General features: G+C 39.0%; 1 protein-coding gene across 5 annotated transcripts in view; it reads right to left on the bottom strand.

Moving 5' to 3' along the window:
• Window positions 1–505: 505 nt before the first annotated feature.
• LOC106094656 (putative phosphatidate phosphatase) overlaps window positions 506–13,423 on the bottom strand; it is a 162,958-nt gene continuing 150,040 nt past the window's right edge. For all 5 annotated transcript variants that reach the window (XM_059360340.1, XM_059360336.1, XM_059360338.1 and 2 more), the window contains one exon: window positions 506–2,403. In XM_059360340.1, the coding sequence (XP_059216323.1) occupies window positions 824–1,957 (1,134 nt within the window). In that variant the 5' untranslated portion in view covers window positions 1,958–2,403 and the 3' untranslated portion in view covers window positions 506–823. The remainder of the gene's footprint in view (window positions 2,404–13,423) is intronic.

Genomic DNA, 13,423 nt, shown 5'->3' with positions numbered 1-13,423 from the left:
ATCCATAAACACACCATGACCTCCTCCTGACAGAGCCACATTACAGTCTGCAAACATTTAACTAATGGCTTATGAATAGCTGTCAAATATCGGCAGCATTAATGAGGGCTTAAAAACCGCTGAACTTTTTTTTAATCACTTAAATCAATATTCGAACCCAGACGTTCAGCGCCAAATGTAAGGGAATTTTTTGGAAAATGCGTTCCAGATTTTTTTTTGGCTGAACTATGGTTGCTTACGAGTATATGTGTTATTTCTTCGTATTTTTTTAAATTGTAGTAAAAAACCGGTTTACTGGAAACAGTTTACATAATTCAGCCCATGACATAACTACCAGGTGGTGTACCGCAAACGGCTGAGTACAATTTTTTCTCGCGTAATGCACCATCTGTGGATTATATATCTTGGTGCAGCCTAAAAAAATCGAAAACTCGATTTCTGAAAAAAAACCGAAAATCCGGTTTTCATAAAACCAAAAATACGGTTTTAATAAAATCGAAAAATCGAATTTCTTATAGCAATCTATATTAGAGAACGAGTGTCCAAATTTTTCCAACTTTGTCAATTTCTCCAAAATTACTAATTTTTAATTTTCATATTTGAAATTGCATCCCACTGTGCCAAATTTGATATACGTAAATCAATCCGTATGACATTACGCTTGTTGTTTTTTTTTTTTCTCAAATATTATTTTCCATCTTGTTTTCTTCTCTTTTGTTGCCTAGTTTAAAATATCTTCAATTATCACAGCACTACCGATGAAATGTATGACAACATGCCTGCCGCCTCTTTAGGGTGCTGCGTTTGTTGCCTTCAGGCGACATTATGTTCCCGATTTCCATATACGTTCGTTAGAAGCTATAAGATGCTCTTTTACCGATGTCAATGTAACCAGCTCCTCTTCGACCAGAGAGGGAGCCGTCGCTGTAACAGCTTCCAAGACGGCTGCTGTTGAAGCTGTGGTTGATGTGGTCGAAGAGGTTTGATCGCTATAAGCCTGTGGTTGTTGTTGCTGGTGCTGCTGTTGTAGAAGCTGCCTTTGCGTTTGCATTTGCTGTTGATGGTGTAGTTGGTGATGTGTTCGTTGTTGTTGTTGTTGCTGCAACTGATGTTGTGGCGAGTCATGACTCATGAGGCTGCTGGGTTGAAAGCTTACTGTGGCTGCAACATGTTGCATGGGTTGCTTTAGCGAAGTCTTTAGCTTGTGCGATGCTTGATGCAGACAAGACTGCTTGGCATGAAGTCCCAGGGCCGACGAGGACGTTGCTGCTGACTGGCAGCTTAGAAATCTGCCCACATAGACAGCGGTAAGTGTGGCATAGATAACACCCATTATGGCACCGGCCATTACATCCGACCAATGATGCCAGTAATCGGCCACACGACTCAGCGATATAAACCAGGCCAACGATAGAAACAGAAATTGCAGCAGATGACGTAAGACGCGATTAACGCCGCGGCCACCCCGCCAGATGGCGTGCAGATAAAAAGCCAAAAACAGCATGGCATAGAATGACAGCGACGAATGGGCACTGGGGAATGACACGTACAATTCGCGCAATTGACGCGCCGATAAGTCGCGATTCGAACAATAGTAGAGCTCCACAAATAAATTGCGATTTTTGGGGTCGTCGCAAGTCGAGCCATCATTGAGCTGCGGTCGGCAGGCCATATAGAAGTGTGGCCTTAGACGGCGCACCACATTCTTGGCCAGTTCGGTGCTTAGGTAGGTGGCTATAAAGCCAAAGCTAAAGCAGGCCAAGCTAAAGCAGGCATTTCTTAGGTATTGGCGCCAACGGAAATTGTGGCATAGACGGATGATCTCCACTACGCCTAGGAACAACATGGGCAGCAGCAGCATGCACACAAGCAGCATGGGCACCGTAATGGTGCATTCGTGGTATGGATATCTAATGCTCAGGTCGGAACAAAAGAAACCGCGTTGATAGGTGCGCATATTTGTGGCGGTGTAGAGATAGTCAAACAAACAAAACCAAAATGCCACAAAATCCGTTCACTCACAAACTGTCCCATATAGTAAACGGGGGTAGTTGGGGAGTTAGATGTTATTGTTTGGCCACCAAATGCTGGCAATCACTTCGAAATATTTACGATTTTTCTTCAACTTTGTTTATGCGTTTTCTGTTTTCTAAGCGAAATTCCCTTGGCGTTTATTGCCCCTTGTTGGCTTCTTTAGGTGGCAATGCCTGGCTGATGTTTGCATGCGTCTTTCAATTTGCTTGTCTTGAAGTGCCTTCTTTAGGTATTTGTTTAAGTTTTCTTTTAGCGTTTCACGGTAAAATTGCAAATTTTTCTTTTAGTTTTTCCTGTAATGGGTTTCAAAGATCATTTCATGCTTGCTCTTCTCTTTTGCTGTATGGAAACAGATGACTTTGGTGCATGCTGCAACAAATAAAAACAAAACAAAAAAAAAAGGAAAATGAAGAAAAACAAATAGGTTTTCTTTTTTGAAATGTTGGTGATGATGAAAGATGTTTCGTTTTAACCTCTAAGACCCATAAACAGTGGCAGACAAAAGTGATGACGTAATCCATTATAAAGAAGACACTGTATGAAGACATGGTTGTATCACAGTGGGCAAGCAAAGCGATGAAACCACAAGCAGGAACCATGCCACCAATTTTTATGCCCTACACCACTACTGTGGTATGCGGTATTATAACCAGGGCTGCGGAGTCGAAATTATTTCGACTTCGACTCGAAACAAAAAAATAAAAAAAAGTTTCACAAAAAAATATTATACATTTTTTTTTTTTAAATTAATAAATAAAATGTTATTTTTAAAGTCGACTGTTATATTCAATGTTTTTAAATTCAAGCTCGAGGTCCTTTTGGTTTTTTATTTAAATTATTTAGCGATATTTAGAAAAGATTTTTATAAATCTTTTCTATTTTTTCATTTGGACATATCATATCTTGAAAATGCATTCCATTGTGTATGAATTGAAAGAAAAAAAAACAAGTAAAAGCGTGCTAAGTTCGGCCGGGCCGAATCTTATATACCCTCCACCATGGATCGCATTTGTCGAGTTCTTTTCCCGGCATCTCTTCTTAGGCAAAAAAGGATATAAGAAAAGAGTTGCTCTGCTATTAAAACGATATCAAGATATGGTCCGGTTCGGACCACAATTAAATTATATGTTGGAGACCTGTGTAAAATTTCAGCCAATTCGTATAAGAATTGCGCCCATTGGGGCTCACGAAGTAAAATAGAGAGAACGATTTACATGGGATCTGTATCGGGCTATAGACCGATTCAGACCATAATAAACACGTTTGTTGATGGTCATGAGAGGATCCATCGTATAAAATTTCAGGCATATCGGATAATAATTGCGACCTCTAGGGGTCAAGAAGTCAAGATCCCAGATCGGTTTATATGGTAGCTATATCAGGTTATAAACCGATTTGAACCTTTTTTGACACAGTTGTTGAAAGTAAAAATAAAATACGTCATGCAAAATTTTAGCCAAATCGGATAGGAATTGCGCCCTCTAGAAGCTCAAGAAGTCAAATCCCCAGATCTGTTTATATGACAGCAATATCAGGTTATGGACCGATTTCAACCATACTTGGCACAGTTGTTGGATATCATAACGAAACACGTCGTGCAAAAACTCATTCTGATCGGGAAAGAATTGCGCACGCTAGAGGCTCAAGAAGTCAAGACCCAAGATCGGTTTATATGGCAGCTATATCAGGTTATAGACCGATTTGAACCATACTTGGCACAGTTGTTGGATATCATAACAAAACACGTCGTGCAAAATTTCATTCCAATCGGATAAGAATTGCGCACTCTAGAGGCTCAAGAAGTCAAGACCCAAGATCGGTTTATATGGCAGCTATATCAGGTTATGGGCCAATTTGAACCATACTTGGCACAGTTGTTGGATATCATAACAAAACACGTCGTGCAAAATTTCATTCCAATCGGATAAGAATTGCGGTCTCTAGAGGCTCAAGAAGTCAAGACCCAAGATCGGTTTATATGGCAGCTATATCAAAACATGGACCGATATGGCCCATTTACAATACCAACCGACCTACACTAATAAGAAGTATTTGTGCAAAATTTCAAGCGGCTAGCTTTACTCCTTCGGAAGTTAGCGTGCTTTCGACAGACAGACGGACGGACGGACGGACGGACGGACGGACGGACGGACGGACGGACGGACAGACGGACGGACATGGCTAGATCGACATAAAATTTCACGACGATCAAGAATATATATACTTTATGGGGTCTCAGACGAATATTTCGAGTAGTTACAAACAGAATGACGAAATTAGTATACCCCCCATCTTATGGTGGAGGGTATAACAAGTAAAAGCGTGCTAAGTTCGGCCGGGCCGAATCTTTTTTACCCTACACCATGGATCGCATTTGTCGAGTTCTTTTCCCGGTATCTCTTTTTAGGCAAACAAAGGATACAAGAAAAGATTTGCTATGCTAATTTATTTGAATGCAAGATGGCTTAGTATAAGTCATTGTGCAAAATTTCAACAAAATTGAATAAGAATTGCGCCCTTTAAGTACTCAAGAAGAAAAATAGGTCATTCGGTTTATAGGGGAGTTGTATGAGGCTATAGACCGATTCAGACAATACTTAAAACGTATGTTAGAGGTCAAGGGAGAAGTGGTTGTTCAGCCAAATCGGATAGTCACTGCGTCTTCTATAGGCTCAAGAAGTCAAGATTCCAGATCGTTTTATATGGCCGCTATATCAGGTTATGAACTGATTTGAACCATATTTGACAAAGTTGTTGGAAGTCATAACAAAACACTTCATGCAAAATGTCAGCCAAATCGGATTGAAATTGCGCCCTCTAGAGGCTCGAGAAGTCAAGACACCAGATCACTTAGCAGGCTTTTACTTGTTTTTTTTTTTTTTTTTTTTTTTTGGGTTGGGCTTTAGCCCAAGCCCTTAGCACAGGTAAGCATTTCCTTTACAATTCCTTATGGAAATCCCCAATTGAACTGCATTTAAGCCTGACTCGGATTTTCAAGATTATGATGATTTATATCTAAGGGGAATACTTTAGGAGGAGTTGTCATTTAAAGTGTGAACTACCAAAATTGACCCTCGCATAGAGAAAAATTAGTTGTAAATGGTTTTTAGGAAAACTTTACATAATCTAAAAGATCATGGCTTTGTCCATATGAACCTAGTGAAGGCTTTAATATACGAGGCGAGAAAAAGAACATAATTCAAGAGTTTTCCTTATTCGTAGGATTTAAGCAATGAAAATGAGCCAATGAACCAAAAATAAAGATGTTGTCTTTAAGTTTAGTTTCGATCGCCGATTGATTCTTATTCAACTTCATAGATGACTGTCCCATTTTTAATATTTTTTGAAAAATTGATTTTTTAAACTTAGCATATTAACCTAAAACAAGTAAAAAGGCGTTAACTTCGGCCGGGCCGAACTTTGGATACCCACCACCTCGGATATATATGTGAACCACCTTTCCTCAAAATCCGGTGCAAAATTCATACCTTATGCCCCATAGCAGCTGTATCAATATATGTTCCGATTTGGACCAGATACTAATAAGTAAAAGTTATTGTTCAATTGTATATAACAAAATATTGGTCTTTTTAGTAGTTATATCTAAAAATAAACCGATCTGAACTATATACCATACGGATGTCGAACAGCATAACATAAGTCAGTGTGTCAAATTTCAGTGCAATCGGATTAAAAATGCGCCTTTTATGGGGCCAAGACTTTAAATCGAGAGATCGGTTTTTATGGCAGCTATATGCAAATCTTCATCGATCTAGACCAACTTGCAGAAATATGTGGAGGGGCTTAATTTAACTCTTTGTCCTAAATTTCGGCAACATCGGACAATAAATGCGATTTTTATGGCCTAAAACCTAAACCAAGAAATTTCAGCAAAATCGGATAATAAATGTGGCTTTTATGGGCCTAAGACCCTAAATCGGAGGATCGGTCTACATGGCAGCTATATCCAAATCTGAACCGATCTGGGCCAACTTGACGGAGGATGTCGAAGGGCCTTACACAACTCACTGTCCCCAATTTCAGCAAAATCGGATAATAAATGTGGCTTTTATGGGCCTAAGACCCTAAATCGGAGGATCGGTCTATATGGCAGCTATATCCAAATCTGAAACGATCTAAGCCATATTGATAGAAGATGTCGGAGGGCCTACGACAACTCACTGTCCCGAATTTCAGCAAAATCGGATAATAAATCTGGCTTTTATGGGCCAAAGACCCTAAATCGGAGGATCGGTCTATATGGCAGCTATATCCAAATCTGAACCGATCTGAGCCAAATTAACGAAGGTTGTCGAAGGGCCTTACACAACTCACTGTCCCAAATTTCAGCAAAATCGGATAATAAATGTGGCTTTTATGGGCCTAAGACCCTAAATCGGAGGATCGGTCTATATGGCAGCTATATCCAAATCTGAACCGATCTGAGCCAAATTAACGAAGGATGTCGAAGGGCCTTACACAACTCACTGTCCCAAATTTCAGCAAAATCGGATAATAAATGTGGCTTTTATTCGCCTAAGATCCTAAATCGGCGGATCGGTCTATATGGCAGCTATATCCAAATCTGAAACGATCTAAGCCAAATTGACGGAGGATGTCGAGGGGACAAGCACAACTCACTGTCCCGAATTTCAGCAAAATCGGATAATAAATGTGGCTTTTATGGGCCTAAGACCCTAAATCGGAGGATCGTTCTATATGGCAGCTATATCCAAATCTGAAACGATCTGAGCCATATTGACGGAAAATGTCGAAGGGCCTAAGACAACTCACTGTCCCGAATTTCAGCAAAATCGGATAATAAATGTGGCTTTTATGGGCCTAAAACCTTAAATCGGCGGATCGGTCTATATGCGAGCTAAATCAAGATATAGTCCGATATAGCCCATCTTCGAACTTAACCTGCTTATGGACAAAAAAAGAATCTGTGCAAAGTTTCAGCTCAATACCTCTATTTTTGAAGACTGCAGCATGATTTCAACAGACAGACGACCAGACGGACGGACATGTCTAGATCGTCTTAGATTTTTACGCTGATCAAGAATATAAATACTTTATGGGATCGGAAATGGATATTCCGATATGTTGCAAACGGAATGACAAAATGAATATACCCCCATCCGTCGGTGGTGGGTATAAAAATTAAGCATTTAAAGACCCTCCTTTTTGTAAGGCTATTTTGCGTCTTTAATTACGGTTCACTGTTTACTTGGCCCAAGGTCAGTTTCCTAAATTTCAATGATATTTTGACCTTCATTTAAGATTTTTATATTTTAAATGTATATATATTATCCTACACCACCTGATGTACGTAGTACTTGTTATATGTAGAACATATATCGAAATCTAGTCGGACTTTAATTTGGATACCTATTGAAATATCAAATATAACCTTGTAAGATTTTCCTACGATAGGACAACAAATTTAGATTTCCACATCCTTAAAAGGCCATATCGGATAAAAGATTATATGGGAGTTTTATCAAATCCTGTGCCAATGTTGATAAATAGACGATGAATAGTCGTCAAATAGACCATCTCACGCCCTATATTATAGAGATGTGACCAAAATTGTGGCTTTTACTGTCTTAAAAGTCCATATCGGATAAAATGTATACATATACCGTGCGCAAAATTTCATTTTACCGATTATAATGAAATTTTGCGCATGTATTGGAACGTCAAATAAAACGTCTCATGCAAAATCGGACAAAAATTGTGGTTTCTACAGGCTAAGTCTATTTCGGATAAAAGATATATCCGGGACCAATATCTAAATCTAAACCGAATTTTATGGCGAAATAAAACAACCCGTACTACATCTTGTTAAGATCGGACTAAAATAGTGCCTTCTACAGCCTAAAAAGAACATATCGGTTAAAAGATGTACATGGGAGCTATGTCTTAATCTTGACCGATTTTTATGACACTTTGCGCTCGCATTGGGACTTTAAATAAAACAAGTCATGCTGAAATTTTGTAGAAATCGGGCCAAGATTGTGCCTACTATAGCCTTTAAAGTCCAAATCGGATGAAAGATATATATGGGAGGTATATCTAAATCTAAACAGATTTTTATCAGATTTTGCACACATATGAAGACGTCTAATAAAGCACCTCATGCCAAATTTGGTAAAGATCGGACTAAAATTGTGGCTGCTGCAGCCTTAAAACTCCATATCGGATAAAAGATATATCTAAATTGTGCTATCGGTGCTATATCTAAATCTGAACAGATTTTTATGAAATATTGCAGTCGTATTGAAACTTTAAAGAAATCTCTTCGTGTAAAATTTTGTAAAATTGTGGCTGCCATACAATTCCATATCGGATGAAAGTTAGATATGGGAGCTAAATCTAAATCTGGACCGATTTTGACGAAATTTTGCACAAATATGAGGACGTTGAATAACACACCCCATGTCATATTTTGTAAAGGTCGGGCCAAAATTGTGGCTTCTACAGCCTTAAAAGACCATATCGGATGAAAGATATATATATGGCAGCTATATCTAAATCTGAGCCGAATTTTAGGAAATTTTGCATACATATAAAGACGTCCAAAAAAGCACCTCAAGCCAAATTTAAAGATCGGACCAAAATTGTGGCCTCTACAGCCTTAAAAGACCATATCGGATGAAAGATATATATGGAAGCTATATCTAAATCTGAGCCGGTTTTGTTCAAAATCAATAGCGTTCGTCCCTCGGCCAAAAAAGAGACTTCATGACAATCGGACAATAAATGCAACCTGTAACTTTATCGCAAGAATACATGGACAGACAGACGGACATAGCTTTATCGAATCAGGAGGTGATTCTAAGCCAATCGGTAAGCCAATCAATGGGTCTAGCTCTTCTCCTTCTAAACGTTGCAAACAAATGCACAAATTTATAATACCCTGTACCACAGGGTGGTGGTGTAGGGTATAAAAAGACGAAAAGTTGAGGATTTATTAACCTACCACTAAAAGAAAAACAAGCAAAAAGGCGTTAAGTTCGGCCGGGCCGAACTTTGGATACCCACCACCTCGGGTATATATGTAAACCACCTTTCATCAAAATTCGGTGAAAATTTTATACCTTATACTCATATACCTCATACCGATCTGAACTATATACGACACGGATGTCGAAAAGCCGAACATAAGTCACTGTGTCAAATTTCAGTGAAATCGGATTATAAATGCGCCTTTTATGGGGCCAAGACATTAAATCGAGATATCGGTCTACATGGCAGCTATATCCAAATCTGGACCGATTTGCGGCAAGTTGCATAAACATGTCAAAGAGCCTAACACAAAGCACTGTCCCAAATTTCGGCGAAATCGGACAATAAATGCCTCTTTTATGGGCCCTAAACCTTAAATCGTGAGATCGGTCTATATGGCAGCTATATTCAAATCTGGACCGATCTGGGCAAAATTGAAGAAGGACGTCGATGAGCCTAACCAAACTCACTGTCTCAAATTTCAGCGACATCGGACAATAAATGCGTCTTTTATGGCCCCAAAACTTAAAATCTGGATATCGGTTTATATGGCAGCTATATCCAAATCTGGACTGATCTATGCAATATTGCAGAAGTATACCAAATTTCGGCGACATCGTACAATGAATGAGCATTTTATGGGCCCAAAACCATAAATCAAGAAATCGGTCTATATGGCAGCTATATCCAAATCTGAACCGATCTGAACCAAATTGAAGAAATATGTCAAAGGGCCTAACACAACTCACTGTCCCAAATTTCAGCAAAATCGGATAATGAATGTGGCTTTTATGGGCCTTACATCATAAATCGGAGGATCGATCTATATGGCAGCTGTATCGAAATCTGGACCGATCTGAGCCAAATTAACGAAGGATGTCGATGGGCCTTACATAATTCACTGTCCCGAATTTCATCAAAATCGGATAATAAATGTGGCTTTTGTGGGCCTAAGACCCTAAACCGGAGGATCGGTCTATATGGCAGCTATATCCAAATCTGAACCGATCTGGGCCAATTTAACGAAGGATGTCGAAGAGCCTAAGACAACTCACTGTTCCAAATTTCAGCGAAATCGGATAATAAATGTAGCTTTTATGGGCCTTAGAGCCTAAATCGGAGGATCGGTCTATATGGCAGGTATATCCAAATCTGGACCGATCTGAGCCAAATTGACGAAGGATGTCGAAGGCCCTAACACAACTCACTGCTTCAAATTTCAACAAAATCGGATAATAAATGTGGCTTTTATGGGCCTAAGACCCTAAATCGGCGGATCGGTCTATATGGGGGCTATATCAAGATATAGTCCGATATAGCCCATCTTCGAACTTAACCTGCTTATGGACAAAAAAAGAATCTGTGGAAAATTTCAGCTCAATATCTCTATTTTTAAAGACTGTAGCGTGATATCAACAGACAGATGGACAGGACGGACATGTCTAGATCGTCTTAGATTTTTACGCTGATCAAGAATATATATACTTTATAGGGTCGGAAATGGATATTTCGATGTGTTGCAAACGGAATGACAAAATGAATATACCCCCATCCTTCGGTGGTGGGTATAAAAACCCTTTATAATATGAATTTTTTTTTTCACCAAAATTAAGGTTTCCTTAAAAAGTTGGAAAATTGATGATCTTTAAATTAAGTTGGCTAATCTTTGGCTCAAATCTTTAAAATTAGGACAACATTTTTGTCAGTGTATTTGCGGTTTGCCAATGTGCTTGAAAATTATATACAAAAGCTTGTCAAATTAATGAATTGTTTTTTTTTATCACCTTGTAAACATTTTCTGCGAATTTGCACTTTATAATCCCTTCAACATTTTCCCCATCGATTATTTTTACCCAGAAGTCACTTTTAAAATGAATTTTCTATAATCGTATATGTCAATTTGGTATGCTTACAATTTTTGTTTTCGTTACTTCGATCAGTGTTGAAATGAAATTCTTTTGTTATCTGATTAAAAATGTTTGATAAGATAATTTTTTTTTTGTTTTCCACGTTTTTTAAGGGACACTCTTAACACCAACTCTAAGGCCATTTACCTGCTCTTATAATATCTCTATTTAAATCGCTTTTCGGTTGAAATTCATTGACTTTTTGTACTTTCCCATTGAATGAAGTGCTGATTATTTTGCGCGCAGCTTTTCAATGAAACGTGTGCATGTGCATATACAAATAAAAACAATGACAAACTACGAAAGCAATTTTTATAAAATATATGCAATAGCCATTTGCTATGTAGACGCACTAGTAAAGGCTCAGAATATCTAATAACAGTCAATAAAAGCTATAGCCACTTTAAAGAAAGCCTATTGCATATGGAAGGAACAGTTCAAATAAATAGAAGTGCGTCAAGTTCACCAGCGTTAATATTTAAGATACCTCTTTGAGGAAAACAAAGAAAGCCTATTGCATATGGAAGCAACAGTTCAAATAAGTAGAAGTGCGTCAAGTTTACCAGCGTTAATATTTAAGATACCTCTTTGAGGAAAACAAAGAAAGCCTATTGCATATGGAAGCAACAGTTCAAATAAGTAGAAGTGCGTCAGTGCGAAGTTCACCAGCGTTAATATTTAAGATACCTCTTTGAGGAAAACAGAGAACTCTTGCCATAAGCAAGCAGGTTGTCATTGATTTGCATTCGCCAGAAGTTGTTGGGGAAATTGTGTCTGAGTCGAAAATGCTTTGGGTTATAAAAAGTTTCGACTTCTTTAAGTAGCCAGGCACTGAGGATGGATGTATCACCGGCTGAATTGCAAGCTGCGTCCGATAGACTGGCTAAGGATGATATATTCAGCTTGTAACAGCACACGATGGGCCCAATGACCACTTTCAGAGGTAAAATGTCCATATTCATACCCTACACAATAGGATGGGGACGTATACATATCGAAGTATTAATTTGAGACCCAAAAAAGTATATATATCAGGAATATATATCGTCCTGACATCCTAAATCGATTTAGCCATGCCAGTCCGTCTGTCCGTCCGTCCGTCTGTCTGTTGCAAGGTCGCTAACTTCCGAAGGAGTAAAGCTAAAGGATTGCAATTCTTCACAAATACAGGTTGGTTGGGATTGTAAATGGGCCAAATCGGTCCACGTTATGGTATAGCTGCCATATAAAACGATATCGGATCTTGACTTCTTCGGCCTCTAGAAGACGCAATTCTTATCCAATTTGGCTGAAATTTTGCACCAAATGCTTTAATTTAACGAAACACTCCAAATCGGTTCATAACCACCCATATAAACCGATCTTGGAACTTGACTCCTTCAGCGGCTGGAGGGCGCAGTTATTATCCGATTTGGCTGAAATTTTGAGTGAAATGTTTTGATTTGACCATCAACAACTGTGCCAAGTATGGTTCCAATCGGTTCATAACCTGATATAGCTCCCATATAAACAAATTTCGGAACTTGACTTCTTGAGCCGCTAGAGGGCGCAGTTATTATCCGACTTGGCTGAATTTTTGCATGAAGTGTTTTGTTATGACTTCAAATAAATCTGCTAACTATGGTCCAAATCGGTTCATAACCCGATATAGCTCCCATATAAACCGATCTGCCGATTATACTTCTTGAGCCTCTAGATGGCGTAATTATTACCCGATTTAGCTGAAATTGGGCCCATCCGAACTTAGCACGCTTCTACTTGTTGATACACGAATGCTTGTTTTTCACAACTTGGTTTATGGGAGTTATATCAGGTTTTGGGCCGATTTAAACCAAAAAATGCGCATTGTAAGGACGTAAGGAGTCAAATCGGGAGATCGGTTCATATGGGAGCTATATCAGGTTATAGACCGGATTAAACCGTACTTGGCACAGTAGTTGGAAGTCATAACGGAACACCACATGCAAAATTTCAACCAGATCGGACAAAATTTGCGGCTTCCAGGGGCTCAAGAAGTCAAATCGGGAGATCGGTTTATATGGGAGCTATATCAGGTTACAGATTGATTCGGGTCGTACTTTGCCCAGTTGTTGAAAGTCATAACGGAACACCACATGCAAAATTTCAACCAGATCGGACAAAATTTGCGGCTTCCAGGGGCTCAAGAAGTCAAATCGGGAGATCGGTTTATATGGGAGCTATATCAGGTTACAGACTTATGCGGACCGTACTGCGCACACTTGTTAGAAGTCTTAACAGAACATTATATGGAAAATTTCAGCCAAATCGGACCAAAACAACGGCTTGTAAGGGCCCAAGAAGTCAAATCGGGTGATTGGTTTATCTGGGAGCTATATCAGGTTATAGACCGATTTGGACCGCAGTGGACACAGTTGTTCGAAAACTGTACAGAACATTACATGCAAAATTTTAGACATTTCGGACAGCTTCCAGGGGCTAAAGGTGTCAAA

This window comes from Stomoxys calcitrans, chromosome 1, assembly GCF_963082655.1.
Source record: "Stomoxys calcitrans chromosome 1, idStoCalc2.1, whole genome shotgun sequence".
Taxonomy (NCBI): domain Eukaryota; kingdom Metazoa; phylum Arthropoda; class Insecta; order Diptera; family Muscidae; genus Stomoxys; species Stomoxys calcitrans.
This window is presented reverse-complemented; position numbering and strand designations above follow the sequence as displayed.